At 36.4% G+C, this 13,267-nt stretch overlaps 1 protein-coding gene across 8 annotated transcripts in view; it reads left to right on the top strand.

The window, feature by feature from the left end:
• The window catches only part of RALGPS2 (Ral GEF with PH domain and SH3 binding motif 2), an 82,622-nt gene that overhangs the window by 26,791 nt on the left and 42,564 nt on the right, over positions 1-13,267 (top strand). For all 8 annotated transcript variants that reach the window (XM_087890139.1, XM_087890138.1, XM_087890137.1 and 5 more), the window contains exons 5-8: positions 6,050-6,133; positions 6,527-6,616; positions 7,956-8,048; positions 9,498-9,624. In XM_087890139.1, coding sequence (XP_087746265.1) covers positions 6,050-6,133; positions 6,527-6,616; positions 7,956-8,048; positions 9,498-9,624 — 394 coding nt within the window. The remainder of the gene's footprint in view (positions 1-6,049; positions 6,134-6,526; positions 6,617-7,955; positions 8,049-9,497; positions 9,625-13,267) is intronic.

Here is a 13,267-nt window from a genome sequence, read left to right as displayed (position 1 = left end):
ATCTATAGCTAGCCTAATCATTTTGCCATTTATTCCCAAAGCTGCAAAATCCTCAAAGTCATACTTAAAAGTATAGAAGGAAACTTAGCCAGAGAATGCCATCAAACTTGCTGTTCCCAAGGTTCTTAATATTTAAAAAGCTGTTAAAAGTCCTACTACTACCAGTTTCAGCTGTAATGCCATTCCTCACTCCTTCAGTGACATCTAGCATGCTATGTCCTTGCCAGAAATTTTACCTTCTGCATTTCAAGCACCTTTAAAGCCCTATATGGCAAGGAACCAGGTTATATGTAGACAGATGTTTTCTTTTTTGGTTGTGAGCCTGGGCAGTTATGTAAAAGTTTTAGCTAATGTAATTAGTTATTAATTAAATTAGTTATTAGTTATTAATATTCTGAAGATTGCTGTTCTTGCATCAGAAATAACTGCCCGGTTTGTGCTACCTTTTGTTCTTTCTCATAATATTATTTTACTGTTTTGTGAACTGCCCAAAGTTGCTGGAAGTCAGGCAATATAAAAAAGTTGACAAATTATTGTGGGTAACAGTAAATAATTTTTCAAGTAAACAACATTTGCTATTCTTTACAATATAAATACATGCATGTACATAACGATGTTCTCTTGTAGCATAAAAAGCATGCAGAACTCCAAAAGAATAAGATACAGTTAGAAAAAGAAATTACACAACAGAAAAAGAGAATCTAAACTTAATTTAAATCAATCCCACTCATCATACCTTTCCATACCTTTATAATCTTTGCAAACCATTTTTCTTTTACTACATCCATTCCTTGATTCATGCAGAAACATCTATTACTAAAATCACATTCTTTTCTATGTTTTATTAATTCCATTTCTCTAGTGATGTAAAAAAAAAAAAGGCAAGATCACTGATAAGACTTTTATGCCAATTTTCCTAAGGGTTGATCTTAGGGAGTGATTTTAGATTGAAAGTGGATTTTATGAAGAAGGCAAATCTCATAATTTATCCAAAAAAATACATTTTAATCCAATCTTTTTCAGAATCTTTTCATATAAAATGATGTGATGTAAACTAAAGAACATAATTCTTTTAGGATTTATCTGCCACAAAGTTTGCAGTCTAGCATGTTCTTTATACTTTTGGGAGAAAAAAAGTTAACATTGACAAGAGGTTTATTTTTTTAATGTAGGGTGAGAAACACTGAATATCTTAATATAAAAACAAAGGATGAGAAATTGTTTACCAATGTCGCATTTTATCCATAGCTGTTTAAATTACAACTTCAAAGACCTTCATAGCAATCACTTATTTTGCTTTATGCATATGGCAAGAAAATATATACCACCTTAATGATGCTGATTCCACTTTACAAGACACCCAGAGTTGATCTGGGCTCTTCTTGTTTTCTGAAACATGTTTCTGACATGTTTCCTGTAGCAACCCAGGTGATGACTGGGGATTGGAGGGAGCTCCAAGTAGTTTCTTTTCTTTTTCTGTGGAGTTGGAGGATTAGGTGATTTTTGACTGCTTCAGGACTATCCCTCTAACACAGCGGTCACCAACTGGTGGTCCATGGACCACTGGTGGTCCGCGAGAAAATTTTGGTGGTCTGCAAAAAAATTATTTGCATTTTTTAATATTGCACTAAATCAGGAGTCCTCAAACTACGGCCACTGGGACAGATACATGCAATGAACATTTGTGTTGCTGCATGGAGTGTCCCCCTTCGGGGTCTTTTTGTGCGGGTTGGAGGGGGGGAAGAAATTCCGACTTGGGGTCTGCTTCAGCCTCCTGATGCAGGGCTTTGGGCAAAAAGTGGAGGAAAGTGCTGCTGGTGGCAAAGAACTGGAGGGCCTTGTTCCAGTGGGACTGCATCATGGCTTGGAACTGGCTGACCATCTCAGCCCACTGAGCCTCCAGGCACCGGTATCTGGCTTTGCACTCCTACAGGTCTTTCCTCTGCTTGGAAAGTCTATGTTCATAGTCCTCAGTGAGGTGCTTCTGCTGAGCCTCCTTCTCAGTCAGATCCAATTTGAACTGAGCCAGCTGTTTTGCCAACTTTTTCTCGTGGTGGCTGCTTAGTTCCAACAACTGCTTCCTGTTGGGGCCTGGATGGGGAGGTGAGGAGTGGCTGGCAGGAGAGGGGTGAGCAGAGGCCGGCGCGGCGCCCCTCAATATAAGTGACATCAAGTTGGCCACACCCACCCAGTCACATGACCACCTGGCCACGCCCACCCAACCGGTCATTAGTCAAATGATATTAGTGGTCCGTGGGATTTAAAATTATGAATTTAGTGGTCCCTGAGGTCCGAAACGTTGGGGACCCCTGCTCTAACACACAGAGAGACAGTTTTCAGCCTCCTATTCCTGGTACCCAACATGACATTTTGCCATGTCCTCCACTCAAACCATTATAGCAATATGCAACAATGGTTTTAGCTACTGGAAGTGGCTTATAAAGTGATTATAAAATAGCTGGCATGCTTGTCTTTTTGCAATCACAATTAACATTAGTATTTTTAAACCAACCAAGCAATGGTGGTTTTGTTGTGGCTCCGTTACCTGAGCCTGTGTTATTGGCAGAAGAGGACTCCGAGAGTGAAGGAGAGGAGTTGGCAAGGCCTCCCTCTCCAGGACCCTCCTCTCTGGCAATGCCTTCGGTGTCCGCCGAAGGTCAAGAGATAGACCCGGGGCCAAGCACGTCCACGCAGCCACAGGTGGACAGTAATGAGGAAGATGAGTCTTGGCTGGATTCTCGGCAGTGTCGCAGAGACACTGCACGCAACAGAAGAAGAGGCGTGCCAGGGATTAGGCTGAGTCATTGGACCACACCCCACAAGGTATAAAAGAGGGTGTGGTGGCCGGTTCAGCTCTGTGACAAGCAAAAAACGGATATTGGACGACCTTCTTTGTATTTACTGGACTTTGTTGATTATTGTGTATTGGCTTTGTTCCCGGACGAAGGGAGAAACTCCCCCCTCGTGAGTAAAGAATACCTGGCACCCAGCCACTAAGTTGCTGCCAATTCTGATACCAGATAAACTGTTGTCGGCTGAGTACTTTAACTTGCCTGTCTGTGGGGGTGCATGTGTGAGATGGGGACAGAACAGGTTTGGAAAATTGCTGTCTGTTTATATCAACTGCTTACAATTTTTACAAACGTCAGACAAATTGATATAATATATTCTAGAAAAGTGGATTGGGAGGTTGAAGTGTTACCAACCTTATTTCCTTTTTGCATTCGATGGAGATGAAGGAATTTGTTCTTGCAGTAGGACCAGCTTGTCTATGAACCCCATCAAATGTCTTTTTTGCTCTTTCCTATTGGTCAGTTGAAGAGAGAACACAAATTGATTCTTACTTTCCCTGCTTCTTTTCTTCATTCAAAGATCTGCTGAAGTAAAAATTATTGTTCCAAAATATTTGTATTAGGGGTTATAAATAATGTCATTTGGTAATACCATTATCTGATATGCATGAACGTAACTTTGTAGCTTGCTTTCTGCAATTCTCCTGATTTTTAAGAAGTTCAAGATATTGAATTGAGCCATTTTCCAAAATTAATTCAGACTATCAGGAAATAATGTAGTTCCCCATTGAAAGCTATTGATAAACAATGCAAATGATTAAAATTATTTCTTTAGAATGTTTGCTTGTTTATTCAGTTGATTTATATAGCTATTCATCTTGAGATTAATGTTAAAAAACTGAATTTATCCTTTGTGTACATCTAATATAAAATTTCGCCTATAGAAACTCACTATCAATTATTTGAGAACAGAAAGAACAATCTTGTCAGATTTACAGATACTTAAAAGTTATTATAAAATCGGATATTAAGATTTTTTGACATAAGACAAATATTTTAAAAAAACATTTTGCTAAAACATAAAAATGTTTATGTTACCATATTTTGAATTCTTGCTGATTTTGGGATCCAGTCTTCGATTTTCAAATCTAATATTGTACACAGTTGCCTTTTACCAGAATAGAAGCAGATTATTTTGTGTAATGGAATTGTAACTTTTAGGTACTATACCAGGACAATTCTAATTTGACATTCAAACTTTTCATGGATACATCTGATAACTTTCTCACATAAGATAAGTCTTGTTACATGCTCTACCCTTCAGGAGATAATAAAAATATAGGCTACTTAAAAGAGTACAGGTAATCTTCGACTTGTGCCCGCAATTGAGCCCAAAATTTCCATTGCTAACCAAGACAATTGATAAGGTGAGTTTTACCCCATTTTACAACCTTTCTTACCACAGTTGTTCAGTGAATCGTTGCAGTTATTAGCAACACGATTGTTAAGTGAATCTAGCTTCTCCATTGACTTTACTTGTCAGAAGGTTGCAAAAGGTGATAATGTGACCCTGAGATACTGAAACTGTCATAAATATATGTCAGTTGTCAAGCATCTGAATTTTGATCACGTGACAGTGGGGATGTTGCAATTGTCATAAGTGTGAAAAATGGTCAAAAGTCATTTTTTTCCTGTGCCATTACTTGAAATGATCACTAAACAAATGGTTGTAAGTCGAAGACTACCTGTAATGGTACTTAATGTTTAAGTATTGGCAGATAAACAGTTCTTCAACAAGCTTCTGTCGTCTTTCAGTGATCTTACTCTCTTCTTGCAGTTCTTCAAGATTTCCCCCCAATTCTCTCCTTATTTTATCTTGTCCTTCCTAGTTTGAAGAGTGTTTCCAGTTCTGGATTGCAGACAAACTCTAGATCATTCAGGCATTATGAATCTGGAGCACTGATCAGGTGAGCACACTGGATAACTCCCGACTCAGTGTTGCTCCAGTGATGTTTGAGGTCCTTTGAAGTTATTCATGTGTTCAGCACAAAGGAGAGCATTTTCATTATATTTCACATGAGCTAGGGTACAGACAGTCTGTGCAATAATCTGTGCTAAATTCATGAATGCTGCAGGAAAGCCAACATCATTTCAATGACATTGATAAGGGATGATTCTGCAATGGAGTCCCTACAGGTAAATACTCCAGTTTACATAATGTCTGAATGGGGCTATCTTTACACAATTAGTATGTTACTGAAAACTCCCTTTTTTTAAAATCAGAAAATCATAAGAATGAGAACACAAGGTTCATACAGAAAGCAGCAATTTGTGGCTTGTTATAATGGAATCAAACTAATAATATTGCGTATTTACTAACATAGTTTGCCTGAATACATTAGAGAATAGTACTGTATTTTTCGGGGTATAAGATGCACCTTTTTCCCCCCTAAAAGGGGGTGAAAATTTAGGTGCATTTTATACACCGAATGTAGTCCCGCCCACCCACTGGCCCCCACCCTTTGGCCTCTGCCTCACAGCAATTACCTCCTTGCAAGCAAACAGCAAGAAAAAAAAGCTCCTTTCAGCTTCAGCACAGCCTAATTAGCACAAGTTGATTCGATGGGCCTCCCGACTCTCAGCTGTTTTGTGCGGGCTCTGCTGCTTGCTGCAAAGAGGTAAATTGCTGGAGCAGATTTTTTTCCCCTTGTGCTAATCAAGCTATGCTGAAAACGAAAATAAAAGTAAAGCAGGCTGTTTGCTGTTTGTTGCAACCAGGCAAAAAAGCTAAGAAGCAGAGGGAGATTTCTTTTTCTTCTTTTCCTCACCAAAAAAGGTAGGTGCGTTTTATACTCCGAAAAATACGGTACTTATTTCTGGTTCTCATAACTTGCGAATTTTAGTGAAAATGTATACAATTAGACAAATTTAAACATTAAAAAGGATATACAAGATAGTTCAGATTTCACACTTTCATTTATATACCTATCTCAGTTTAGAATACTATTCAACAGAAATTGCAAATGAAATGCTTCTGAAGATTCAGAGATTCACACATTGCTTAAGACATAGCATTGTTCAAATTATGTTAGAATTCATAGTACTTTTACAAAACCATACTCAGAATTAACATTTATATCTAGTACATCAGCCTTATCAGGATGTGTATAAGGAAGAATATAAATAGAATTTTAAATCATGTTTTGCTTTGCAGTCTGAACACTAACGTTAAATTATTTCTTTCATTGTTTATCTAGGAACTGTCAAGCTGTGGTTGGAATAAAAAGGAAAAATATAGTTCAGCACCAAACGCAGTTGCTTTTACAAGAAGATTCAACCATGTAAGTTTTGAGACTAACTGTATACATCATAATTAAATGGTGCAATTAATAAAACCGTATGATTTTTTGTTTGTTTGTTAAAATCTTAACTTCTGTTAAAGGCAGGGATATCTATACTCTCCTCTCCCACCTCTGCCCCTTCCCTCAATGAGGTTGCATAACAAAAATAAGAGTAAACATCCCCATCTATCTGAATGAATAGAATGAATCTATGCTAATTGAATTCACAGGAGTGAAGTATTCACTCTAATGGAGTAATTTGCATCTTTTAAAGTGACTAAGTGATTTTATAATGTGAAAATTTTTGATTGATTATTTCAGTATTCACATTTTTATTAGCTCTACCACCACTTCCTTTTTGTATATATTTTAATGTAGATCTTTTGTTTTCAGGTAAGCTTTTGGGTAGTTAGAGAGATTCTTCATGCACAGACATTGAAAATAAGAGCTGAAGTCCTAAGCCACTATATCAAAACTGCTAAGGTAAGAAAATATTTTTGGAAACAGTTTTAAACTTTAAAACTCCATTTCAAAAACCTATTACAATTTTGGTTCCATTTAGTTATGATAAATTATTATTGTTAATCAGTTATAGAAATTACAACATATGTAATGATTTTTCATTATTGTTTGAAAGTTGCAGAAGTAGATTATGATATTGCTAGTGAAACTGTTCCTCTGAAACTGGCAGTACGTATGTTGAATCAATCACAAATTAATTACCTTTGTAAATAAGTGTATGTTAAAAAGTATACAAGATTTTCTGGCTCCTATCTTTTGAATAATGTATTAAAAGTTTTCATTTACTGGTTGCATGTTTCTCTTGAGCACATAGTACAAACAACAAATATTTGTTGATGAAGTCATGAACAATATTAACATTTGCTCATATCAGTCACCAAAATAATATTTTATTTTACTTGGTTTTATACTTTCATTTGCTGGAATTTTAAAATTATTTTCTATTTGCAACAATTTCAGATTTAGATATTTTTATCAGGGTTCTAATAGAAATATGTAATTTTAATTCTAGTGATATCATGTGTATTTTATCAATAGACACAGTTTGGTGGAGATGTTAAACTGGGAACCGTAGTTAAGTCAACAGATGGACTATGGCAGGCACATGCTTCTATATACTATATTTCTGTGTTAATTTTTTCCCCAGTTTCTCTGTTCTAAGTAATACTAACCTTAATTTTATATTTAAAGAAGTGTGTTGCTGATTTCTTAACCTAGTTAAAGAAGTGGTAGTTGTTCATTTTGCCCCAGGCCAAGCTAGGTTACACACAAAAATCACATTTAGATAGCTACAGAGGGACATAAAAAGAATCTAGACTTCTCCAGACCCAACACCCTCAAATGTTTTGGGAATCCTTGTGATAGAATGGGTTGCAGCAAAAAGATGAGGGGAGAGGAAGTGATTGTTGAATAATTAGTAGAGTTGCTTTCTGTTCCGCTCTCAGTGTTTCTTTTGTACTTCTTTTTCCCCTCTATCAAAAAATATATCAGCAGATTCTCTTAATCCTCAAAAGAATATTATTTATAGAACCTAAGGTCAGGCAAAGAGAGAAAGCATTTGAAAGTTTCTGCTTTGGATCCAACCTAATCTAGATTGTATAAAACAGAATAATTGTAAAGCTTTATAATTCACTTCAGTTTTAAAATTCTTTGGCAGTTTTATTTTGGCTGAATTATCGGTTATTGTTTGGTTGTATCCATTTTTTATTGCACTGCATTCTTAGAAAATTGTTCAGACGTTTATGATTTAATAGTAAATAATTACCTGATATTGAGCTTCCATTTCTATTCTTGTCTTCAGAAACTTTATGAACTAAATAATTTACATGCTCTTATGGCTGTGGTTTCTGGATTGCAAAGTGCCCCCATCTTCAGGTTGACTAAAACATGGGCGGTGAGTGAATTACATTAAATAATTGCTTTTTTATTAATAAATAACAAAACATTAATTATACAAGGAGCAGACATAGCCAGTGAATTCTACAGGTATCTTTGGTATAAAGAAACGTCTCCTTCTTATAAAATTCTTCAAAGCTTTAACAAGCTTCTTTTGTTTATTCAATATAAGAAAATTATCCAGGTCACTTTCTTGACTTGCTATTTGTTTAACCCTTTTAATTATTGCAACATTAATCAGTTTCTTTTGTATATCCACTGTGGCATCTTTTTCGTATTATTCTTGTAGCCTGTTATTTTAATTCCAATTTCAAATCAGTCTCCATTTTGTCAGGTAAAACTTATTCCACTTCCATAACATCTTTTAGATAGTCATTCTATAGAGGCAAACACTCTTAAAGTTAACTTCTAGGTTTAGTGTTTAAAAATATTCTTCAGTATATTAGAATATTTTGCTTCATCCCAAAACCAGTTTGAGTGTTCTCCTTTAATTGAAATTTTTAGTTATCTGTAGTGTCCAATTCTTAAATTACCTTACGCTTTTTTAAGGATTCAAAACAAAAATATTTTTCCATGGAAAAAAAATCTTTATAATTTATTTCAAATTAATCTGGACCCTTAATACATTTGTAACTTTGTAAAGTCAAAATTTTAATCACCCTATATTAAACATAATAATTTTTAAAGTCCTTAAGCTTGTATTTAAAAGTTTTTTTTGCTGAGGACTGAAGAAACTCACCAGGTATTGGAAAACCTGTTGATCCAAGGGTTTCTAGTGTCTGAACAGAGTTACCAAGCAGTTTGCAAAAGTGATTAGAAAAAAAAGTATGTAAATTCAAGATTCTTTGAAAGGCACCAACTGTGGTTTGAGCAAGATGGCTATTCCCTTGTCTCCCTGAGCTCTAAACTTGCCAGAAACTTCTAGCTTGCAGTCTGCTTGTGAGAAGCAACTGTCTGGAGCACTTATAGTGATCTTAAGTCCTTTCTTTGTCCAGAGAGGAGGTATCGAAGAGCCAGTCTACTTGCTGGTTTTTCATACAACTAAAGTTGTCAGTTCCATTTTTCACAGAGTCATCCTGAAGACGCCATTTCTTCCCCAGAAATCCTACAGGAAAATTACAAGTGGTACTTGTTTACTGACATGGTTAGGAACTAAAGGCTTGAAAGGTAGTGGTGCTTAGTGAATGGTTCTGCTGCTTATCTGAGGCATAATTTCAGCCTCAAATAAATACTTCATTCTTTCAAAGGCCTCTAGCACTAGATCAGGGGTGTCAAACTCACGTCGTCATAGCGTCATCACGTGATGTTTCGGGACTTTTCCCCCCTTCGCTAAACTGGGTGGGGACGGCGCCAGCACATGATGTCATATAAAATAACTATTAAACACATGAATATAAAAGGATAGCTTTTACAGTAATAGTTTTCTGTTCTTTTATTTTCCCAAAAGTTACTGAGCCGAAAAGACAAAGCTTCTTTTGACAAACTGGAATACATAATGAGCAAAGAGGACAATTATAAAAGACTTAGAGACTATATTAGTAGCTTGAAGATGACTCCTTGTATTCCTTATTTAGGTAAGACAAATACTTTAAATTTTTTTAGTTAATCTGTTAAAATACTGATATTGGCTGCAGTCTGTGAACTTAACAGCTGTTTCTGTTTAAAGAGAATATCTTGTGACTTAAGTTTAAAATTCATTCTCTGTTCAATATAAAGCAACATAATAAAGCTTGTGTTGCAAAGCTGCTTTAGTCAGACATTTGACTTGACCAGCCTACAGAGGCTGCTGATGATCAGGCTATCTGCTTGAGGGCTAAGGCAGCCTCGCCAGCTGAGGTTTTCTTGGTTATTTACAGAATCTGTGTTCTCAAACAGAGTGCTTTGGGTTGTGATTGCAAATGTCTCGATTTCATAATTATCATAAATTTGCATTTAATATCTTTTAAAGTCTTTTTTAAAATATAAATTATGTGCAAAATACTTTTTCTTTTGAAGAATTGTACATTACAATGGGCATGCTAAGAATTCAGGAGTAATATTTTAATTTTTATTGAATTTCAGCACTTGAAAAAGAAAAAAAACAAGGTCAATTCACCTCATCCCTCTTGTTGTCATCATCATTACTGCTATTATCTTGGCAGTCATTGATTATTTTAAAAGAGCCCAGCTTAGTTCATTACCTCATTTTAGAAATTTCATGTTGCTTCAAACAAGGGGGGGGGCACTAAGCAACAATCACTCTCAAAATAAAAAAATCCAGTCTTTGTTTTCACATTTCCTAACCAAAAACTGTACAAAAATACCATTTTTGTCCTCTATGCAAAATGGGCATATGGACTTACATTTTTGAATCGTTCTTCCTTCTGGCAACAAAGATAGCCACAAATTAATTGGAGAAACAGCCAATATTCATGAAATTTATTGATCTCTGCCCTTGAGAGGTGTTTTGCTGCAATTGAACTTTAGCAGGGCACTATAAGTCAAGGAATACGTTGGCACATCTTGAAAAATCTTTCAGTAAATATGGAAAATGCAAAACATACTTGGGATGTACACAGTGTTTCAAATTCAGAATATTTTGAACTTGAAACACTGTGGATTCCCATTGAAGCCACACTTCTTGCCTCTAATAGCAATGTTTTTCTAAAGTGCTGAGGACATATTTACACTATTGATGAACAAGTAAATCAGTGGTGAAATCTGCACTGGTTTGCTACCAGTTTGCTGGCCGCGCATACATGCTGTGTGCCAAATGCACGCTGTGTGCATGCATGCACAGTGCGTGCCAAGCGCACATGCGCACAAACGTGCGCTGCGCGCACACATGTGCAGTACATGCCAAAAGGAGGCTTGGGAAGGTAAGTAGAACAGCGAGGGGATCAGCTGTGCCACGCGATTTAGCTTTGCTAGAAAGCAGAATTTCCTGCTTTCTAGCAAAGCTAACCCGCGCGGCACAGCTGATCATCAGAAATACCAGTTCGGAGGAACCGGTAGCTTTTTTAAACTACCGGTTCAACCGAACTGGTAGCTTTCTTTTACTACCAGTTCAGCCGAACCATTAATTTTTATCACTACCGATTCGCCTGAACCGGAGCAAACTGGTAGCATTTCACCCTTGAAATAAATGGATTTGCCAAACATGAAAATAAAGATAGAAAAGTATTACTATATTACTATTGTGTATTTTAGGTAGTTGCATATAATATAGTAATTAATCTATAGATTTATTATAGTATAGTATAGTATAAGACTATTCAATCCAGTGATGGGTTTCTACCGGTTCGCCCCGGTTCAGGCGAACCGGTAGTGGCGGTGGTGAGAGGCTCCACCCGCCCGCCTGGATATCATCATGGATGCTCTGTGCATGCGCAGAAGGTTCTGCACATGCACAGAAGCACCATGAGCGAAGCGAGCGTGCGCTCGCTCACAGTTTTGAACCGGTAGCGAAGGTAAGTGGAACCCACTATTGATTCAATCACATATTTGCCTCAGTTGCTTCAGTCAAGTAGATACATTGCTTTATTCAATCTATGGATAGTTCACTCTAATCATGATCTGGAAAACTTTTCAAAAGATACCAAAAAAGGATAGCAAATAAGATTAGAGATAAGTTTAAATGGTATTCAAATTGCCATTTAATTGCCATAATTTGATACATTATCAAATTGTGTATATAAATATTGGATGGATGAACTCTTCTGAATTTCTTACTAAGAAGGAGATATTTTCCAGTAATTCTCAAGTGAAAGATATGCCCTTAGCAATAATAGTAAAATTGCTACTAACCCCCCCTCAAGAATTTCCCTCATTTACGCCTTTCTTTAAGATTTAAATGAAACTTGGTAAGCCATGTAGTCTGCAGACTGCCAAAGAGATGATTGTACAGTGAAAGGTATCTACACAAAATCCCTAAATAAGTAACATTTTAACATTATTTGTAAAGCAAATTAAATGGGAATTGCTAGAAAAAATCAGAATTTGTTGACCATGAACTAGAAAAGATAGAGGACAGAAGGACAGGAAGAACAACCATAGAGTATTAGTGAGTGAGAGTATTTATACGTATATATAGCCGCTCTAAAAGTAAAAATCTCCCACTGTCACTCTTATGACCTGAGAACTTGGACAGGGTCTTGTTCTGCCCATATTCAGCTGTGGACTATGCTGTCTCTTATCTGAATGTTCCCTAAGTAGCATACCATTACACAATCAGGATGACTTTGCAGGCTCTATATTCACATTACAAAATTCCCAGGCCAGAAGGCAAAATCATGTTTTCAGGCCCTTCAGGAAGACCAGCAAGGTTGAGGCCAGCCTGACCTCAAGGAAAATGATGTTCCAAAGGGTGGGTGCCGTGGCAGAAAAGGCTTTCCTCTTGGGTCCTGCCAGGTAAGATAATATTCCTTTGTGGATGGGACCCAGAACTCACATTTGCTCATCCCTGCTGATGGGATGAGCAGATGTGATTAAGGAGAGGAATAGAGTGGAGAGGAATGGAATGGAGTGGAGTGGAATGGAATAGTCTTTATTGTCACTTTAAATGTACACTAATTAGCATACATTAAAATGAAATTTCATTGCATTCAGCTCTCAAAAGATAACCATTAGGCATATACTCACCTACCCACACATATACTAGTATATGACACAAAGAAACACCACAGTCTAGTTCGAATGTATAAATATACATGGCGAAAAAAAGAATCCTGCGAATTTACAAGGCAGATGGCATAAGGAACAAAACTGTTACAGAATCTGGTAGACCTGCTATAAATACTTGGAAACCTCCTCCCAGAGGGGAGCAACAGAAACAGACCATGAAGTCGGTATGTGGGGTCTCTAACAATGCTTCCAGCATTGCTGTAACTTATTTTACAGCTGTCATAAAAACAGTTGTAAAATTCAGTCCGGTCACATTTGTCTTAATTTACAACCACAACAACTTACGACCAAAATACTGGTTCCAGTTGTGATTGTAAAAGAACTACCTATACACTAAAATGAATATAAAAACATCTAATGTAATCAATCTTACCATTACAAATGATATTTAATATTTAGGTATTTAATATTTAGGAGAGTTGAGTCAAAAAAAAATTTTTTTTTACAAAAACTATTTGGCTGTGTGATTTGCTAAATTAAATAGCAGCTTTTAAGAGATTGGAAATACTATTTTGGAGGTCCCCCATTGCCTGGAACGTAGTACTGGACTATTTT

Source organism: Pantherophis guttatus, chromosome 3 (genome assembly GCF_059756535.1).
Source record: "Pantherophis guttatus breed Tessera chromosome 3, ASM5975653v1, whole genome shotgun sequence".
In the NCBI taxonomy this organism is placed as follows: Eukaryota; Metazoa; Chordata; class Lepidosauria; order Squamata; family Colubridae; genus Pantherophis; species Pantherophis guttatus.
The sequence above is the reverse complement of the archived record's forward strand: the minus strand, read 5'-3'. Positions and strand labels throughout refer to the sequence as shown.